Source organism: Numenius arquata, chromosome 2 (assembly GCF_964106895.1).
Source record: "Numenius arquata chromosome 2, bNumArq3.hap1.1, whole genome shotgun sequence".
In the NCBI taxonomy this organism is placed as follows: Eukaryota; Metazoa; Chordata; class Aves; order Charadriiformes; family Scolopacidae; genus Numenius; species Numenius arquata.
In genome coordinates this window covers 92,306,408-92,327,820 of record NC_133577.1, presented here as the reverse complement: position 1 = coordinate 92,327,820, position 21,413 = coordinate 92,306,408, and the positions used below count along the sequence as shown (strand labels likewise).

The window sequence follows — 21,413 nt, the reverse complement described above, 5'->3', positions numbered from 1 at the left end:
CATAACTGTGGAGTAAGAGCCATATAAAACTGTCTGTGAAAGTATTCTGCCTCTCTGACTCGTGGAGGTGTCTTTCATATCCAAGTTGCTCTCATTATTACTCCAGTGAAGAAGTTAATGCCAGGTGCTTGGTATGTGTGAATTACAAGTGAGACCCTTCAGAGGGGTAAGATGTTTTTACTGTTTCTCTGTCTATACCTCACCTTCCTGATTATTAAGAACCCATTACTAGTTATTTCCTGGAGTCTAACTGCGTTGGTTACAATAGTTGGAGAAAAAAAACCCCTGTATTACCCACTAGGAAGTGGAACTGTGCAAGGAACTCACAGCCAGAGGTGGCCTTCAAGTCATGTGTTATATTACACTGAAATATATTTTTTTCCTTGTCTTTTCAAAAAAACTGATGCTTATTGTAAGAATTGCCATGGCAGAAAATATTTTACCATGTCCTATATGGAGACCAGTTTAGAGATGACAACCAGTGGAGTATTACTTCTAGATTCCAGCTATCAGTGGTCCTGACCTGAAGTTATACATGGGCCACTGGTTTAATAGCCTCCAAAGGACCTGCTCTCTGTGAATGTACATTATCCGTGTTGGAAGTTGTTGCACTTTGCTCTCTGTGACAATTGGTGGCAACAAGATCTGTATTTTACTTACGTGTTTCGTTTACTTAAATACATTTATTTCACATCATCATTGGCTGCCCTCTTCTTTTGCTGTGATGATCAGTGGCTGGTTGTTCTTCATTCACTTCTCGTGTACTAGTCCTGATTTTATAGATGGTTTAGCTGTCCTTTTTCAGAACTCATAAGTACTTAATCTCTCCTTGTAGGGGATTCACTTCCCATCTCTTCTTATTCTTATCACCTTTCTCTGTGCCTTTTAAGTTCCACTGTGCCTGTTTTGAAACACTGAGTGAAAGAGAGGGGTGGTGCCACAACTGCCTGCGGTACTCAAAGTTTATATGCTTGAGTTTGTTCTGTGGCATAATAATGTTTTGGGTTTTATTCTTTCCTTAATCAGTTGTAGCACTGTGTTTGCCTATTGAATATCTGCTGAGCACTGAGCTGGTATTTTCAGAGAACTACCCACAGTGACTCCAAGAATTCTTCCCTGAGCCATAGCTAATTTAGACTCTATTACTGTGTATGTATAGTTACGGTTATTTTTTCCAGTTTGCCTTTCTTTACACTTACCAGTGTTGAATTTCATCTGCCACTTTACCAACCAGCCTCTCAGTATCATGAGATTCGCCTGCAGCGTTTTGTACGTATGACTGTTTTGAGTAATTCTGTACAGACTGCACAATTTTTGCCCCATCCCTGGAAGTGTTCAAGGCCAGGCTGGATGGGGCTTTGAGCAACCTGCTCTAGTGGAGGTGTCCCTGCGCATGGCAGGGGGGTTGGAACTCAATGATCTTTAAGGTCCCTTCCAACTCTAACCATTCTATGATTCTATGATTTTCTGCTTATATGTCCAGGTCGGTTCTGGACACATTCCTTACTGTTTGTCTCTGCTGGTGTGGCAGAAGAGTTCATGATTAGCAGGACAATGGCAGTTCCATGTTCTGTTTCATGTCAGGAAACTTTGATGGAACTTTACTGAAAAGTATTGCTGAAAATGATTCTAACAATGGGATAATATGCATGCCTAAAGAGGTGAGTAAGAATCTCAAAGTTGTTTACAGAAGTCATAGGTAATTATGGGTCAGGTCACTGCTGGGTGAGAAGTCTAGTAATATTAGCAATTGCTATGCTGAAGTTGACCAACATCTTTAACACTTCGAGTGTATTTTAGTCAGTGTCATCTGATCTGATGTAGATGTATCTGTTCTGGAATATTCTGAATCACTGTTGAGGTTCTGTTAACTCCATTGAACAGACCTCCATTGACTGACAGTGGAGGTACAGATACCATCTTGTATGCAGACATGTATATCATAGAGACCTTTAGGACCTGAAAGACATCTGAGGTGTTGGCTTTGTGAAGCATATCGCTAATCATAAGCTGTAGTATTTTGACTATAATTCTGTTATATTTGTTTTTTGTACAAATCTTAGGAAATTAAATATTCTGCTTTATTCCAAGAGGAATGTAGTGTCTAATCATGACATTAAACACTTTGCTTTTGTTTTGGTAGGCAAGAGCATTAAGGCAATCTTGATTCAATACTAACAAACTAAGAATGGCAAATTGAGCTGATAAATTGAAAAAGCCAGTTGTTTGCACATCCCTGGTGAGATGCTAACACACTTAAAGGCTAAGTACTAGAACACTAGGAAGATTTTTTTCTTCTTTATATTTTCAATTTTCCTGACTTTTATGGAATGCTAGTAATCTACAAATGTAACAAGTTGAATGCAAAAAAAAAACTGTAAAATTGTGGTTCTGATATGTGGAAAAGTGTTTTTGCATTGGTCACTTTATGGGTTTTTTTTTTTTTTTTATTAGAACATCCAAGGCTGCAGTGACAGGAAGATAATTTCTCTTCTTAACAGAGAGCACATTAGAACCATGAAAGAAACACCATGTCATTGTTTGAAAGTCTCTCTATTCTAGAGAAAGACAGCTAGTGAAGTATTTAACTGATCTTTATATAGCTGGACAATGCCAAATATGCAGCTTCTTTGGGAACTCCAAAATGGAAAAAGTTGGACCTTCCATACCTGAACTTTTAATCTGAAAGAGACTGTCTGCGGTTTTGTACCATTTTCTGCTCATCAGCATTCAGCAACACTGCAGGATAGAGGAAAAATACAGAAGCATATGAAAAAGATAAAGGGAGACTGGGAGCTGAAAAAAGATAAATGACTTTGCCGTCAGTGCAGTATAATGAAAATCAAATCAGTGCTTGGCAATGCACAATTGCCCAGTATGGCTAACCCCAGACAGTGTCTTAAGTAGAATGCATGCCTTTTTGTATTTCATTCTTGTATTCATATAAAGATAAATGACTTTGTTATTAATTGATTGCAAGGGAAATAGACGTCCTGATTTTGTAAAGTCATAAGAATCAGTGTGACTTACATGTGCAGTGTCTGCTCAGTTATTGGCATTGCCAATTATGGAATTTTGCTGTTGCCAAGGTAAGGCCTATAACAACCCTGATTTGGTTTGTTTGAGCTGGGTATAAAAAAATTCTGCAAGCAGGATACATTCACCTTATCAGTGTAAACAATTATTTGTTTGGTGACACACACAAAAGATACCTAGGAATTAACGAGCTATGAGGCTTGGTGTTAGTGTGCTCATCATTGCTCACAATCTTTGCTGGCCTGGCAGGCATTGGCTGGTGAGAAAGGGCTGTCCTGCATCCTCCCTTCAGTAGACCTTCAGTGTTGCTGAGCTGCCATCTTCCAGCAGTTCTGATGACACTGATGATGGTGATGACCGGAGGTGATGATTTGAGAGGGGCCAGCTAAGCTCCCTCTATGGTTTTATGCCTTTGTGTTGGCATTTTCTTCTTGAATCACTGAGCTAGTGATGATGTTGTCTGGATAATCTTAACCTCTGTAACTTTAATGTTTTTATCTGCCTTCAGACTTTCTCATAGCTCTCCTTCAGTAGTTCCAGAGTGAGGCAATACCAGAGCTGCACCTTGGCATGCAGGCAGCTGAACCCCTGGGTGGTGAAAGTGGAGTTGCCAGAGAGATTAATAGGCTATAGTGGTAGTATTTACGTGACTGAGTAACACTGTAATTGAAAGTACTATAAAAAATAATTTTAACAAACTTATCAGTTTCATTTTATGAAAAGAAATAATAAAAATACATTTTATGTGTTATTTTCAAATAATATTTCAAATTATTATGCATTGGCACAGTGCTGCACTGTTTGCGGGAGATGCACAATGGAAACATAATTCATTTTAGAATCTGCCTATACTGGAATCAAAACACATAAAAGAATCCACAACAACTTTGAAAGACTTTTGCAAACTTGCATTTTGTTCCCGATTGGATCTGACAATGTATTTTTAATGAATGTAGTCTTTAACATCTGCAAACTGTTTGCAAGCTGGAATTTTCTTTTCGAATAGCTGACTGTGGAATCACAGACTCTGTAATCATGGATGCTGTGTCTCCACAGTACCTATTTGCAATATAATAATATAATAATCATAATAATAGCAATAATGAAATCCCTTCCCTCCCAGTTAAAATTCAATGTACTGGATAGCATTTCATACTAGTATAATGTGCTATTGGCTGTTTATCGTGGCTCACAGATGACTGCAAATGGCCTCAAAACACCTTGTACAGCTGAAAATACACTCGTTTTCTGGGATGCTCCTCTCCAGCTTCTTCATTTTAGTAAATGAATCCCAGAATCCACAAGTGTACAGGAAACTTCTGAACCAGAGCTCTTTTTTTCTTTTCAGATCAGATTACAGTGTATAAACCTGTTGGGAGCCCTGCTTTTGCATCCAGAGAGTGAACTCAGCTTGCTGCTAACTCTCATCATGGGAGTTAAATGAGACAGAATAGTTCACAGGATCCTGTTGTTCCATCCATTCCTGTACTTCCTAAATATTTGTGTTGATATTGATTGTTGTAAATTAAGTCCTTGAATACATCCACGTGAATGCAGTGGAATGTACAGCTAGGAAAGCTACCGGGTTATAAACTATCAGAAATGGGTAACGTACACATTAATGTCAGGTGTCGAGACACCACTTATTTAAATGGAGAGACTGTATAGTTGTGATCATGCTGTGTAATGTGGGAGTAAATGCATCACAGATAACTCTTCAAACATTGCAGCTTTCAGTGTAGACAAACCCTTAGTCTTGTGTTTGCTTTCTTGGCTCAGTTTTCTTTTTAAGCTGCAAGACCAAAAGGGAGTAAAGTGCTATCAGATACTTCCTTGCTGTGCTTACTGGCTTTCTTATGTGAGTGACCTAGTAACTCGATCTATTTCTGTAATTCGTGAGCCCTCAGTGACCTAGGATTTTGGAGTTTATTCCAAAATACCTGCTCTTTCTAGCATGTGATGAAGATGCTTCAGTTTTTAAGAGCTTAAAGCCATCGCCTCTTAAACTGTTTTTTTTTTTTTTTTTTTCATTCAGTACTACCCTAGAGCTTTCAGAACGCCTACTGCTTGAGAGTCTGAAAACCCCTTAGCCATCTCAGCAGTAATGAAAAAGTAAAAATCATCATTCAGTGAAGAGTAATTTCTCAGAGTCTTACATGAGAGTGCTTGGCAAAGTGTGCAAGTGCATCAGTGAAACTTGGGTCAGAGAAGACCAACGGAGCGGCCTTTACTGCTGCTTAAGGGTCTGTGGTATGGTGCCCAGATACAGAAAATGATGGAGAAGAACGTGTAGAGCAATGGCTGTTCAGCTGACTTACAGCTATCACACAGCTCATATTTGACCACATTCCTGCATTGGTGTAAAATGAATGAAGCACATCTGTTTTTTTCAGGGAGAGAAGAGTAATCCTCAGTGGAACACAGCGCAGGTACAGCATGATGATCCCTTAATTGGCACTGATTTAGCTGCCTCTGGAAGGGAGAGTGGGATAGTAATGTCAGCAGCGCCTCATGTCCCGGGTCATTTACTGTGCTGCAAGTCAAGGCTTATTAGCTCAGACACGGCTCTGCCTCTGCCGTACACGTGTCTGCGAGCGATGCTGGATTGTAAGACGCAGGGATGCCAGCGTGCCTGCCGCTCCTCTGCGCCACGCTCTGCTGTCGAGCATGTGGGAGCTCTTTCCTCACAAGCCTAGTCCACACTGCTGCTGAGGTTGCTTAGCTCTCCACGTGCCCTGTTCTCCAAAAGCTTACCATCTTCTGAGACTGAGCTCACCATCTACAGGCCTGCAATGATCTGGTGGTTAGTTTGGGTTTTGGTTTTTTTTTTGTGAGTAATGAGGCCATGTCATTTTATTAGACAGAAAAACAGAGGTGAAGTACTCTAATCATAGAATCATAGAATGGTTAGGGTTGGAAGAGACCTTAAAGATCGAGTTCCAACCCCCCTGCCATGGGTAGGGACACCTCCCACTAGAGCAGGTTGCTCAAAGCCCCATCCAGCCTGGCCTTGAACACTTCCAGGGATGGGGCATCCACAACGTCCCTGGGCAACCTGTGTCAGTGTCTCACCACCCTCACAGTAAAGAATTTCTTTCTGATATCTAATCTAAATCTCCCCTCTTTCGGTTTAAAACCGTTACCTCTCATCCTATTGCTGCACTCCCTGATAAAGAGTCCCTTCCCATCTCTCTTGCAGGCCCCCTTCAGGTACTAAAAGGTCTCCCCATAGCCTCTTATTCTCCAGGCTGAACAACCCCAGCTCTCTCAGCCTGTCTTCACAGGGGAGGTGCTCCAGCCCTCTGATCATCTTTGTGGCCCTCCTCCGGACCTGTTCCAACAGCTCCATGTCCTTCCTGTGTTGAGGACTCCAGAGCTGGACACAGTAATCCAGGTGGGGTCTCACCAGAGTGGAGCAGAGGGACAGAATCACGTCCCTCGACCTGCTGGCCACACTTCTTTTGATGCAGCCCAGGATGTGGTTGGCTTTCTGGGCTGCAGGCGTGCGTTGCCTGCTCATGTCCAGCTTCTCATCAGCCAACAGGCCCAAGTCTTTCTCCTCGGGGCTGCTCTCTAGCCATTCTCTGCCCAACCTGTATTTGTGCCTGGGATTGCCACGTCCCAGATGCAGGACCCTGCACTTGGCCTGGTTGAACTTCATGAGGTTTGCATGGGCCCACCTCTCAAGCCTGTCCAGGTCCCTCTGGATGGCATCCCTTCCCTCCAACGTGTCGACCACACTGCATGGCTTGGTGTCATCGGCAAACTTGCTGAGGGTGCACTAATAATTGTTTAACATGATCTGTGACTAGTAACCTTTTTTATTCTTTTGTGAGCAACCTGTGCAGTCATCAAACACAGCTATAAAAGTCACAAGTCCTGTTTGGATCCATAAGCTTAAGGCATGGAGGCACTTGGGGGCAGCAGCTGGCTGGGTGGTACTTTGGAGTCCCAGAAGTACAGCAGCTGGAGGCTGATTGCCTCTCGTAGGCTTAATCCTTTGGGGAGCTGCTGATGAGATTGGTCCTTGAACCAGGGAAGGTTTTAATCTTTGGCCTTTAGTTTCAGAAGGAGTCAGTCAGCACTGTGAGTGTGCGGTCCAGCAGCAGTGCTTCTCCCTGGCATTTTTTTCTTGTTCCCTCATCATTTTTTTTTCCCCTTTGCTCTGCCTAATAGGAAACGGCAGCTTTGAGGACCCTCATGGGAAAAGTGTAGTAGGTATTTTAGCGACGGCAGCAACGAGCTACGAGAGCTTTCGGCAAAACTGGCACCAGGATATTAGTCAGTGGTATTTATACAAATGTTTTCTTAGAAGCTTCTGGTAGCAGTTTCCTTCACTTTGTTCACTGATCAGAAGACTGTCAACTGAATATTAGTTTATATTTTTCTTTGCCTTGCTCCTTCAGTCCCCTTCTCTGTTTAATAATCTTCCCGTATCCCCATGGCATTAGTGGCAGTTTGACTTTTACAGGAGTCACAGGGGCTGGTACTCCTTGCTGATGTCTTGTTCCAAATAATTAAGAGTACTCAAACAGGTGGGGCAGGATCAGGCCATTTGTCTTTCTCTTCTACTGCCCTCCCAAACACACAGTCAAGCACCAGAAACTTGGGGGAAAAAAGCTACTGGAGGTCCTGTCCTGATATGCTGAACCTAGAGAAAGCTTCCTTACAAAGTCCCTGCTTTATCATTTCCAGTATTTATATCCCACGGAAGATTTCAAAAGATTTTGCATTTCTTCATGTTAGTACTTGCTAGAGTGCACAAATGCTCTTGCTGCCCATATGCTGTTGATATTGCCCCTAATAATTGTACTTAATGTTTGTTAATTTGGCTACCCGGAGGTGCAAATCCTCCCGTTGTAGACACAGTTATTCTGTGAGTACAGATAGGATGAAAGCAAATAAAGCCTGCCATTTTAAAGGTTTACCTTGCACTGTGCAGTCAGGGTATGTCTCATGAGAGGGGATGTTATCTTAGACTCCAAGAAAGTGTTAAAAAGAGAGAGGGTAATGAAGCTGTTATATTGACGTGGATGTCAGCTGGAAGCTAAGCAGGGGAATAGCTTTCTTCATCAGCTTGGAAAAGGGAAGGAAGGACTATTCAAACAACAGCGATCCGCTCTGCTGTCAGCAAGGGAATATATCTGTGCAGTCTGTTTTGTTGTGCTTGGAATTAAAGATATGATTGTGGCAAAAATGCTTCTGACTTCCTGTTTGCCTGATTGATTGATTATTTAAGAATTAAACCTTTGGTGCAAGTTCAGTTCTGCCTGCGGTATTGCCGCCGTGCCTGCAGCATCTAAAAGTTTGGAAAGCCCAGGCTTCAGAAATATTTATCTTCTTTCCATCTTCCCATAATCCATTGGACCCCGTTGTTGCATTTTGTGCTAGTTAGCTTCCCGGGGAAGGAATTACTCTGACTTTTTTATAAGAAAGGGTTTTAATCCTTTTTCATCTCTTAGATATGATCTTGTTCTAAACAAACTATTAATCTAATGTGAACCAGCGTATCTGTATGAATAAAGAGATCGGCTCTCACCAAATTGCTTTATTTTGGGAAACCTGTGTGATAGTCATCCAGACCTTGTTAAATCTCAGCTAATTAGTTGGCTGTCTAGTTGTCCAGATGTAAACCAGATGTTTGAGCTGTGGCTGATCAGAAAGTATTAGCAAATTGGTCTTTTCCATAGGCATGCAGAGGATGTTGCTGATGAACTTGTATCTTCCTAATGGGAAATATATCTTGAGTAGTGGAGGTTTTGAGATGAGGAATGTAATTTGAGTGATAAAATGTGCAAAAATAATTCTTCATAATCATAAACATCTGAGCATTTCATATATTGGAAGGGATTTGATTAATAACCTTGTAGTTAAACATTTTATAGTATTTTATTTTAATTTAAACAATTCACATGTTATATTAATGTGTGTTCTGTAGATTAAAACCAGCATGTCTCAGAGTCTTATCACATTTGTCTAAGTTTGTATATGTCAGAGTACTTGAATTTTGCAGCTTCTTCTGTCTTAAGGTGCAAAAAGCCTCTGTTTGCCAGTTCAGATTCTTTGTGTATATATGATCTGCCACTTCTCATCTGTGTCTCTGCTGGCTCCTGGCTAGGCGGTTAATCACTTTGATCCCTGGTTGTGACCTTGATCTTTCTCTTATGGGAGGCCTGTGATAGCAATAATGTTCTAATTGATTCAGGCCTTCTTTTTTGCTTTCTCTATAATTGTAGTTTGCCGTTGGATTATTTTTTTTTTTTTCTAATTCTCATGTTTTACACTGAGATTGGTGTGCCCAGAAAGGGGCTGGAATCCTTCCAGCCATGGTTTGGAGATGTTATTGATAGTTAACTCTTTTCCCTAATTTATCTTCTCTGGCTGAAATGCTCATTCTGCCCATAGTTTTGTCAGAGACTAGTTGTGCAACAGTGTTTGGATACTATTAGCACATACAGCTTTTTTGTTTACTTTTTATATTGTTCTGTGGATTTGGAGACTTTTTAAAAAACATTTAAAATCTTAGTTGAGAGTCAGAAACAGAGCATTTAATGAAGTTTTTTTTAGTGGATTTTAGTGTGTGTCCATACAAAAAATCTGATTTCTTATTTCCTTATTTCATGGTGTATGAAATTTGCTTTTACTGGCCAAATTGTTTGTGTCTCTGCTCCTGACAAGTTTTTAGCCTGAAGGAACTCTCACTGTTAATATGGTTGCTGCTCTTATTGATGTAACCTGTTTTTTGTTATGGATTTTATACCAGTCAGAGCACAAAGTTTCCCACATGCGTATTTTTCTCCCTCCTAAGGGCTAGGTACGGTTTTTCAAAAAGTATTGTGGGGTCAGCCCAGCACAATGCAGACTTGTCTGCAAAGTGCTTGAGTTTCCGCAGTGCCAACAAGTTTTATAGGGGACTTTAAAACTCAGCACCTCACTGTACTAATCTGTTTAACTTGCAAACAATTTTTCCATGAAGTTTACGTGTAGCTCACAAGATACTTTCCTGTGTTCCTTTTGCTTATTGCTGCTGTTATAAGCTATGCATTGAGTAAATGCATTTGAGCTCACAGATGAACTGTGCTTCTGCTTTGCTTTTCTTTGGCCTATATTTTATCACCAGTTCTCTTTATTTACCACTGAATTTTTTTTTCCCTAATACTGATCAAAATTACTGCAAACATATGATGAGTAAGATGAAATGTATATCTGCCAGACTACGATTTCCACTGTGGTTGTGCTGAATTTATGTGAAACGTGAAGGTATTGATACACCCTTGCAGTCGTCTTTGCTGGAGTGTCATGTACGCTGTGTCTCTGTCTCCTCCCATTTTTTTGTTATGCTCTGGTCAAGTACGTTGCTTTACTTAGTAGCTATTTTGTAGGGGACCACTTTGTTGAAATCTCTTGAAGTAATTACTTTTAAGTGAATACCAAAACAGCCTTTCCCTTTAGTCAAAGCTAAATAGTCTCAGCATGGTAGCCACTTGACAAAAGATGTTATTATGGGAATGGGATGGTTACTCTTAGACATGAGTGAACATGGAGAAGTTCAGTTTTCAGAGTGTCTTCTGATGTTGAACAATTTCAGGGATACAGGTCTACGGTTTAGGATATAATGTAGACTGATTTTTGAGAAACATGTTGTGACTGAGGAACCTGAAAAAAGGGTTACTTTTTTTAAATTTCTAATGGAAAAGGTGCTGTTTTCCAGAAAAGGTGTTTTAGGAATAATAATTTGATGATTTATGATGAAAAGATGATTTATCAGTTTGGGGCAGTGAGGAAATTAAAGTTCTATTTCCAGCCCTTTTTCAGATTTTCTTGCTGATATTAAGCCCATCTTTCTGCATCCTTCATTTATGAAATGGAGATAATAACAGTTAATTTCCCCCATGTTTTGCCTGTCTCTGCTTAGACAGAAAGATCTGAGAGTAAGAGTCAACCCTTGCTCCTATTTATGTAGCCCGCTGAGCAGAGGGGAACCTCGTTGTCATATTGACGGCCTCTAGACAATGCCAAAATATAAATCAGCAGTTACAATAGTTACAGATTATCATTTCAAATGGAATCACTCTCAGGTAACGTCTGTATGCTTGGGACAGAACAATCTCTAGCCAGGTGAAACTGGTCATGCTGTAGGGCTGCTGGATGTTGTAGGTCACTTGTTAGCACTTTCTTTAAACTTGTGTACTGTTGTAACTCTGTTTTTTATCCAAGAGTAGGTGAAGTATTATTTACGAATGATGTGTAATGTGAATGCTTTGACTGTAAAATAGCAAATGGAATATACTCTGAAGAAGAGAATTCTTTTAAACGCCAATTCAATCCCAGTTCAACCAAAGGAAATGGAAACTGGTATTATCCCTTGGGATATGTCTACTGCAGATTCTTCCTGAAGGGAAAAGCCACTCTCGCATCATTTTACCGCCGGCATTGTGGCACAGAGCTTTTATGTGTCATAGGTAAATAATGTAACTATTTGTACTTTGTTTCTTAAGGCTATGCTGATTTTTTCACCTCTACAAAGAACTGGGAAGAGCCTTAACTTAACCAGTGGGTATCTCAACAATTTAGGCACTGAATCCCCCACTATAGCAAAGTTTTTCCTCCTAGGCTGAAGTTCTGTAATGACTCAAATTTATCTGTATCCCGTCTGTTATGGTCCTCTCTTCTCTCCACAAATGCTTTCTCGTGCTGGCTCTAGCACCAGCTGAGGGGTGGCCAGGCAAGGAAGCTGGGCTGCGTGGGCACTCCCCACCTGGCTGGCATAGTTACCTGACCCATCTGGTTGAAAGCTCGCTGTGGGATAAGCTGAGCTCTAGTGCTGATGTAAGGGTAGAGGGGAGGCTGAATGACTATGTGGTGGTGGGATTGTGGCAGTCTTCGTTGGCTGAAATGGCTATGAAACGGTGTCCATAATTACATTTGCTATACATTAGTTGTTAACATGTTCCCTTTCTGTCCCTGAGCCATTTCAACAAGATGATACAGATCCTGAGTGCTCCAAATTAATCTTAATGGCACTGTGGTCAGTGACATGGCCAGTATTTTATTTTATGCCAGCTGAGCATTGGTCAGATTTATATGTGAGTGCAGCTCATTAACTTTCCAAAGTATTTTATGATCTCTTCTCAAGTTAGAAATTGCAGCATGTCTGCATGACAGTTTTGCCTCCTGGTGGAATATATTGTTGGACCTTTGGCTGGAGCAGCCAGCAAACACTTGCATTTGTTTTTGTTCAGATGAGAAATTGATGAGGCAACTGGATGCTTCTCCCATGGGGCCATGTTTATTTAGAAAGGAGATGCACAAAACTCTTTCCCCCTGCTCCCCCTCGCCCACTTACCTTCATGGCTCTGAAAATACAGCAATCTCTTTGCTTAATATTCCTCATTTTCCCACTGTCAGCTGGAACACCAGAAGTTTCTTTCACTACTTTCTCCTTCAGGGTCATGCTACGAATTTTTATCCAGGAACATTTGCTATTTCTGTTCGAAGCCTCTTTCCCCTTGCCCTGCAACAGTGTTCAGGCATCCCTGTGCTTGCATTTGTTTCCTGAGACACCTCTCTACCAATATAACTCCCTCCGTGACCATTTCTTTCATATAAACTATTTTTAGTGGTGACTTATTTTAATTGGTTTATTAAACCAGTTTATTTATTAAACCAGTTAAAGCTGTCTTGAATGAGGATGCAAAGATGATGTTTGCTTACTTTAAAAGAAAGTTCACCCATCTCAAGCAAAACAATGTTTCCTTAGAAAGTATCATGTTATTGAACTCTCACTGTTTCCAGCTAGCTTTAAAAAGATATCCTAAATTTATTAAACCATTTTTGATTATAATTATATCCAAATAAGGCTCAGTGCAGTGCTGTGTGTGACTTCTCAGTTTGGAGAAAAGTCATCTCCTTATAAAGGTGAGCTGTCCCTTCGGTATTCAGTAAGCACACTTCATTACCATGCAGACTCTTTTGGGTATTGTCCGTGATGAATAATGAATAGGAGATTGAAACAAGGCATTTTTCTGTCATTTCTTCCCATTATCAAGTTTAACTATGTTCACTACAGCAGAATTGGCATTTCACTACAGCTGCCTCTCTCTTTCTCTCCTTCACTCATCAATGTTGTAAAATTTATTGCATTTGAATACACAGAACTTGTGGAGTTATGCACATGTGAGACAACTCATACACGTTCTTAGTGGGACATGATTTGTAGCTTGTTTGTGTATGTAGTGACGTGTTTTTTTATTTTGAATTTATCACATTTAAAAACTCATTTGAGATGCAATGCCTTGTTTGCAGAAGTGACCCAGGGAGGTTGCAGATGAAACTGTTGTGTCCAGACATCTGTCTGCTATATTAAATATGTAATGTGAACATATATTGATCTCTGTAACAATAATAAAAGCAATACCTGTGCCTGAAATAGTCAGTGAGCAAAATAAAGATATAAGAGATCTCAGATTATCAAGTAAATTGAAACTTTTACATACAGAAGCAATGCATGTGCTTTTCAGCTGAGAGTCTCTCTTGCTGCAGAAGTATTATGGATCTTGAAACAAAGAGCATAAGACTATTTTCTTCCCCTTCATAAAATTTGTAAGTGGCTGCTCTGTTGAAATGTTAGGGCCTTCTGAAACATGTAAATGCGTATTTCAGGTTAAACACACATTTAAAATTAAACATATGCATAAGTGCTTCCCTGAACTGAGATTTGTAACTCATCATGAGTGAGATCCCAGATGTACCAGGGCTGGGCTGAGCCTGTGGGTGTAGTCACACAGAGGACTGGAGCTGGTTTGGAGGGGCCTCCCAAGAACACTGCTTTACATGGAGTCTGCTGGCTTTGAGGAAGAGATTAAAGAACAAGTATTATTCCCAGGGTGGCATTGCTGACACCAGTTGATGTGCAGAAACATCTGTTTCCTAATGGGAAAGCACTCTGAGCTGCTTTAAAACACCTGACGAAGTTACTTTTAATTCTGCTTGAAGTAGGTGGGAGGGGAAACCATCCTTAACTGTGAAGTGGATTCCTGTGTTGATACAAGGTTACCTAATCCATGCTTGCCTGAAAAACCAAGATTTAATGTTGTCATCAGCCTTGTGCTCATTTTCCATAACCCCATTTGCTCCCAGTTCTGTTCAAACTTAAGTACATGTAGCAAAATGGACCAAAGACAAAAAGACGGGAAGGGAAATCGAGACAGTAGCAAAGTAGGTAGATGCCATCCTTGGAACATTAGCCACGTTTGCTTGGAAAGATGCTGTTATAGTGCCAAGCGAAAGAAAAGAGAGGTTCAGGTCTCTTGTGGTCCCACCGGCTTATGTGATGGGACAGCATTCAGGGCCGAGCAAAGGCTCTCCATGGATGGGGTACCTTCTGGAATGTTTTCCTGTAGTCACGTGTGGCAATGTCCAGGTATCAGATGGTGTGAACCAAGGGCTGGGATTATAGATGTGTCTTCTCCTCTGCCAGAAACAAAGCTTGCCTTGTTGTACCTGATTCTGTGGAAGAGATACTTCAATGGTTACTGCTGTGTAAATTCTGTGTCAGGATGTTTTCGAGATGCAGAGAGCTATTTTCCTTATAGCACATGGGATATAAGTGTAAGATCCAGTCAGTGGTCCTGCTTCTCATGATCTGAACTATCAGTGGTCATGACTATACTACTGCCATTTAAAGGACTATTTTTTTTCTTCCATGTTTTCCTGTGCACTGCCTAATGAGGACTACTCAAGTGGTGATCTAAAAACATGGACTGTAGATGCGGCAGATGCTGTTGGTGAAGGTTGCCTTGGCAGAAGCGCCCCTAGCCCAGAGGCTGGATCAGTCATGCTTCCTCTGGAAGTCTGATTTAAAGCCCCTGTAGTTAACAGGAGTCATTCAGTTGAAGTCAGCGGGTGTTGTGTTAGGTTGTTAGAGCCCAATGAGCCACCTGTTCTCACAAGCCACCCCTTGCTAAAACAGAGGTGTACTTTATTCCCTTGGAGGAGTATTTCTCATCCAGTGAGCTGTGATCTTCCCCAGGGCATCAGGGAAGGCAGTGATAGCAATTGGAGTGGTCTTAAAACATGGAAAAGATGACTAAACATTTAAAGAGAAGACACCTTGTAGAATGAATGCAGACCATTATATGGTATTATTGTGATCAGCAAACTTTACTGTTACAATAAACGAGTAAAAATATGTCTTCATATCAAGCAAGGTGACACTTCCCTAAAAAGACAACACCGCTGTAAGAGTGAAGGTTTTAAAGGGGATGCCCACATAAAATAGAAGGTGGCATGGAGAATAATGTCTTCAAGAGCAGGCTTCAAAAGTAGAAGTGGATATTTAATTTTAAAGTAAGAGGTGGGCTCTGGTGCATGGCACGCTTCAGGCTTGCAAGCCTCTTGCTGTAACATCCTGATTTCTGCCAGGTTGTCAACTTCCTTAATTCCCTGGGGAAGTGGGTTGGCAGGCTCATGGCACCTCTAGCAAAGGTTATTAGTGTCTTCCTCTAGTGCCAGAGGGAAAACATAGTGTGGTTCTGTCTGGTCTTCCTTTGCCTTTGGTGAATTCCTGCAGCGGGAGAAGGTTGAACAACAGTCTTTTTGCATTTAGACAGGTGTAAATAATGGATTTTTACTTTTTATTTCTGTGGTCAAAATGCTGAATGTATTCCATATTCCTCCTACCTGCAAAGCAGAACTGAACAAAGCCTTCAGTTTTACCTGAAGTATTTCACAGAATGTGCAAAAATGACTGCATTTTTTTTTCCTGACTGTTCTTCATCCCTTTCATCCTTTTCTTTTTTCATGTACTTCAATTTTAATGAAAAAAAAAAAGAAAAAAAGTCGTGATTCTAAAATATCAAAATAGAACTGTTCTACTTCTGAACCCATTCTGCTGTTTATTATGTGCCGAAATTATCACTAGTTATTGGTACAGTGGAAAAATTCTCAGTGAACATACTATTCACCAGAAATTAAGATGTTCGTTGCTATTTACAGTTTGTACTTGTCAAAATCTACCCATTGTACCTTGTATATAGTTACTAATTCACATTTTTTTGAACACGCTGAAGTAATAAGACAAGAAAAACTCTTCTTTTGATGAATAATTTTTACCTGCTGAAGACAGGAAGATTTTCTCATGCACAGTAGTTAATAACCTGACTTCAGTTAGACGTGATTTCTTCTAAATCTGTTACATGTTTCTTAGCATATATCACAACTGTCCCTCACTATGGGAAACAGCTCTCATTTTAAAGTCACATTCATCTGTTCTGGTGACCTGGTATTACAAATAATTTTAAATTACTTTGACTTATTTTATGTAACAAGTGCTGAAATAGAAGAGAGACTACAGAAAATGTTGCAATATGTACAAATTATTTGTGAAAGTTCACTTTTTGTAGAGCAAATGCTTTTGACTAACTGTAGGGAAGTAGACTGTTGATCATTTAGAACAAATACATGGAATTTACCACACAAGTCTCAGGAATATTTTAGCATTTTATCTGGTAATGCTGCCAAAGTCATTCTAAGAACTTTAGTTAGGTTACTAATATTTTTAAATTAATCCTTCAGGATGATTTTTCTGTGGTGGTAGTTTTTCTGAGTGCGGCTATTGTGTTGTCTCTAAAGTTCTAATGAAAATAGCCCAGGGCTTCTGGAGAGGAAACAAGGGGAAACAACTTACATTTTTGCTCACTTTAGAAAAGAATGAGAAAATATACATTGCAGCGATTTCATTTAGGATCTCTAATAACCTCTTGCTTTGCTGTTAACAAAAGTGAAAATGATTTCTAGCAAAGCGTGTCTGATCTCCATCTGTGGCTCTGCAGTATAAGAACAACAGTGTCTTATAAAAGCCAAAGAGGAGGTCTGGGTTGTAGGGCTGAAGGTGCAAACCTAGTTTACTCATACTTGTGGTAGGAAGGAGACAGTCTGGTTCCATTTGAGAGAGAAATGAGAGGTTTGGATCTTTTTTTTCTTAATAGTCAGAACTTCTATTGAAAGATTACTAAAGGTTGTAAATGTAGGTGCAAAGGAGTTAAGAAAGCTTAACCATGTGAACTTTTTTTATATTCATAGGTATTATGACAGAGTCATTACTAGTGTGATCCCTCATAATATTTTTCCGGTATTTTTGTTATTTAAGACGCATGGGGAACTACGCTGCACCAGGACACCACCAGTGTACTGTGAATCTGCCTGTTGTCTGAACAGTCCCTACCTTATTCATTCCCAAAGGTGGAAGGTGCTAGGTGCAGGCTGTCAGGCGGCCATGAGGCTGGGTGCCATCTTTGAATTCCCTCTCTGCCTCTGCCACCAGAATTGCTGTGAGACGCCAAGCAAATCACATAAACTGACACAGTCTCATTTAGTCACTAATAGTGTGTTACTAATTTTCTTAATACCCAAACTGAGGCACCTGTGACCAGACTGAAAGCTGTATAAAGTGTTCACCACTGCAATAAGATATAAGGGTGCTATAACAGTGCTTTAAGTGTGTGCAATAAAACTGTTAAGTATACTTGACATTGAGAGGTGTCAAGATAAGCACCCAGCATTAGTCTCAGTCTCTCTTTGTTCTCCACTTCCTTACATGAAAATAATAAGATAATCTTGCAAAGATTGTGCAAAAGAGCTTCACTAATATTTGCAGGGCAGTAGGTACCATTGCAGTGAGTGATGAATTATGCGCCTAAGCTAGAAACCTATTTATCTTTTGTAGGAGAACATGTACTTCTTTTGTTTATACTTAGGTCTAACCCTGCAGAAGATTTTCTGTTCTTTCTCTTATTAGTGTAAAATTAAATTCTTACTATAGTGATCAAATAGCTTGTGGGAAAGTATATAATAATTATGCATTATTGGTCAGTACAACATAGTTATAAAGCAACACAACCTATCTGCATCTTGAAATGAAAGCAGTAAACAAAAAGATTATGCTAAACAAATCTCATGTCTTCATCTTCATTCTGTTTTATTTACTTAAGTTCCTTCTTGGAGCAGTATTTGAAAACTTTACAGTCTTTATTATTTAACACTTAGAGTGTTTGTATAAGCTAAGGAAATAATATAATAATCCCTGTTTTATAGACTTGGAGGTAAATCATGGTCAAGACAAGCCCATACACATTAAAGGACGTTGTTCTGTGAAAGTTAGGGGCTTCAGTTTCAAGCTTATGGGTACCAGCCTTTAGGCTGAACTCTGGACCAAGCTCCTTACATTGTGAATGACACCGGAGAAGGTGTCATCCAAAACAGCCGGCCCAGGTAGGCAGGGTGTCACAGACTGTCCCAGTGGTAGCCCCCTGCTAACCCGGAGGGAATTTTCTGAGTCCAGGGCTGAGGATGCCATGGTCCCTCTAGAGTTCCTCCACACATTTCATGTTCAGCGGTTGTTGGTTAAAGGGCAGAAGCAGACCCAGCATTTGGAGGTGGCTGGCATGCTTCGGCAGTGCTTGTTGCCTCAAAGTCCATGAGAGACCTGGGCAAAGGCACAGGTCATTTCTGAACTTAGGGGTTCCAGATTAGAAGTGTCCTTGGTGTGAGCGACGGAGCCCTGGCAGACTGGAGCTGTTCTGGGCAGGCAGAGAGAAGGAACCCAAGGAAACTTTACAGGAAAAATAAAGCTATATTCAGCATTAGGCAAGTGGCAAATGAAAGTTTGCAGCATTGCAGTTTTTGAGCTTTGGTACCCGGGCTCCATCTCAGACACCATTAGATGCCTTTTCTGCATTTGCCAAAAGCCACGCATTGTAATGCAGTAAGTTGAACCTTGATTTTTCTTGTATGTACCTATTTTTTTTGTTCCCTTCTGTTGTCCTATTCCTTATTATGGACACATTTGGCCACTGTCAAATTGAATGATTTTTTGCATACTTGGTTGGCTGACTCTTTTTTTCCTAATTTGCTGATACAGTCAACTGTGCCAGTAAAGCAATTATGCAAAATTGTGTATAAAGGTTTAATGATACAAAACAGTGTTCATCACAAATCTAATTGTGATTCTTACCATCCTTCAATAAACTAAAGGTTTTGAGATGTTTGAATTAGGATCTCTGTGGCTAATACCTATTTTGTTAAAAATATTTAATATATTAAATATATTTAGTGTAGCAGATCAGAGAACATTTAACGCACATGTCACTTAACTGTGGAAGGAAGCGCTAAACAAAAATAGTGATTTGGAGGTGTTCAGATAATGGTTTATATGCTTTCAGGTGGTGATTATGAGAAGTGTGCTTTATTACATGTCTCATTAGGTTACACTGTTATCTGTTTTACATTACAAATGATAACTATGTATGGCTGATTGTATTGTATTACAGACTCAGCACACAAAGATAAAAAATAGAAAGGTGGACATAGTAGCAAAGCAGAATAATGTGTCTGAGTACTGAAAACAAAGAGATACTGGGTTAAAACAGAATTGACAGGTAGAGTGTACTGAGATTTGATATCTGGTTTCCACTTGGGTAACTGAACTGGTTCAGGAAAAGAGCACTAAAGCAATACTTGGTAATGCTTTCACTGAAGCTGAAAATCCCATTGGCTTTTCTTGATCCAGAATAGAGCATTTAGAAACACTTCAAAACTGATATTTCGGCTTCATGTTTGCATTGATAGTTTCTGATTTCTGCCCTGCTGCTTTCCTTGGAACCCTGGCTGGGATTTAATCCTACCACAGGAACTATTAGCGAGTCAGATATTATTATTAGGACTGACATTTAGTAGAGTCTCGTTTGTATCAGGTCATTATGTACTGCTGGGAGAGACCTTCTGCCACAGCCAGAAAGCACACACTGCTTCCCCTTGGCTACGTCCCTCAGACTGTGTGTGGGGAGGGAGAGCAAAAAGCGGCTCTCCTTTCTGTCCCTGTCTTCGTTAACAGTTCTCAGCTGTGTGTTAGCTTTGCACCAAGCAAGCACTAAGGACTGTGAGGACAGGGAATAATGAATAACCTGGTGGTGCTTTCCTCTACCTCCTTAGTCAGGAGGGAAGTGGGTCACACTTGGGTGCTGAATTATTAAGGTGAGTTCTGTTCACTTTGGTGCTCCATGTAGTCAAATGTGTGAGCTATTTTATACTGAACACAACAGTCTGTGGATTGTATAAACAGCTTTAACTTACTGCTTTCTGAAAGCAGAGGCCTGAAGCAGTCATGGAGGTTTCAGGAATGTTAATTGTTTGTGTACATGAATGAGCTTATAAATGGTTGTTTTTGCAGTCTTCCATAGCTCATCAAGAGTAACTGTGTCACTGCCAGAGAAAAGAAAAAAGAACGATTTTTTTTTTTTTTTTTTTCTCTACAGTCTACTAATACTTTCAGGGCTCAATATAATGTGCCTTTAACAAACCATGAACTTCTCTCCTACTGAGCCACTGCATCCTGCCTACATTCACTGTGGGCAGAGAACCATTATACTAATCCACTCTCCCATCATATCTCTAGCAAACACATGTAAGTGTTTTCTTTGAATATTTATTTTTGATGCAAGGAGTGTTAAGTCTTTTATTTGGCAACACAAACAAGTCAGAGATTGTGACTTCTCAACTTTGTAACCTTAATTGTGGAAGTTCTAGTTTTCAGCTATGACATGTTTTGACAAATGTATGACAATCACATTTGGCTTTAAGAGAATAATCCTGCCACCTCACAACAACTTTAAAATAGTTCACCTCTGCAGGTAAGATAGCTTTAAAATGCAGATGCTGAAATGATCAGTCTTTTGCTTTTGTTTTTTAACAGGTACGGTTATATGCAAGGCCTGATGCAATCCGAAGAGGATCAGGGGACTATGCTCTAAATATTACAAGGAGACTCATTGAATTTTATGAAGATTATTTTAAAGTGCCCTATTCCCTACCAAAATTAGGTAAGATTTCCCCAAGAACATGAAGTTCACCCAGAGATGGGAGATAAAGTCAGCTTTTTTAAAGGAAATTTAAGATTGGAATGTACTAGATTTCAAGGTACGGAATGTTTAGGTTAATTCAGAAGGATCAATAAGTAAGGAATTTTTCATCTCTTCCTTGTGGAGGAAGGGAAGCCAAATTGTCCCCTCTCCAGCCTTGCACTGAAAGGAGCAGTAAACAGACAGTACTTAAATTTGTTAGGCAATGAGAAGAGAACTTGAGACTGATAAGTGGGTTGGGGTTTTCCTTAATGCTGTTTATTTTGGTCCTTACTTTCATTAGATAGCCACTGGGAGATGTTTGTTCTCTAATGTTTGTATCTTGGTGCCTCAGCCTTAGATGGGGAACAGAACTGAAAATATTTGTGGAAACTGAAAACCTGTAACAGTGCAAGGCTGTATTTTTTTTTATGCTGGCTTATGTGTTTTAATAATGATGATTAGCACATATGCTTAATTATA

The 21,413-nt window shown here is 40.1% G+C and overlaps 1 protein-coding gene across 1 annotated transcript in view; it reads left to right on the top strand.

Moving 5' to 3' along the window:
• TRHDE (thyrotropin releasing hormone degrading enzyme) overlaps positions 1-21,413 on the top strand; it is a 215,325-nt gene that overhangs the window by 19,184 nt on the left and 174,728 nt on the right. Inside the window, exon 3 of the mRNA XM_074168551.1 lies at positions 20,786-20,912. Coding sequence (XP_074024652.1) covers positions 20,786-20,912 — 127 coding nt within the window. The remainder of the gene's footprint in view (positions 1-20,785; positions 20,913-21,413) is intronic.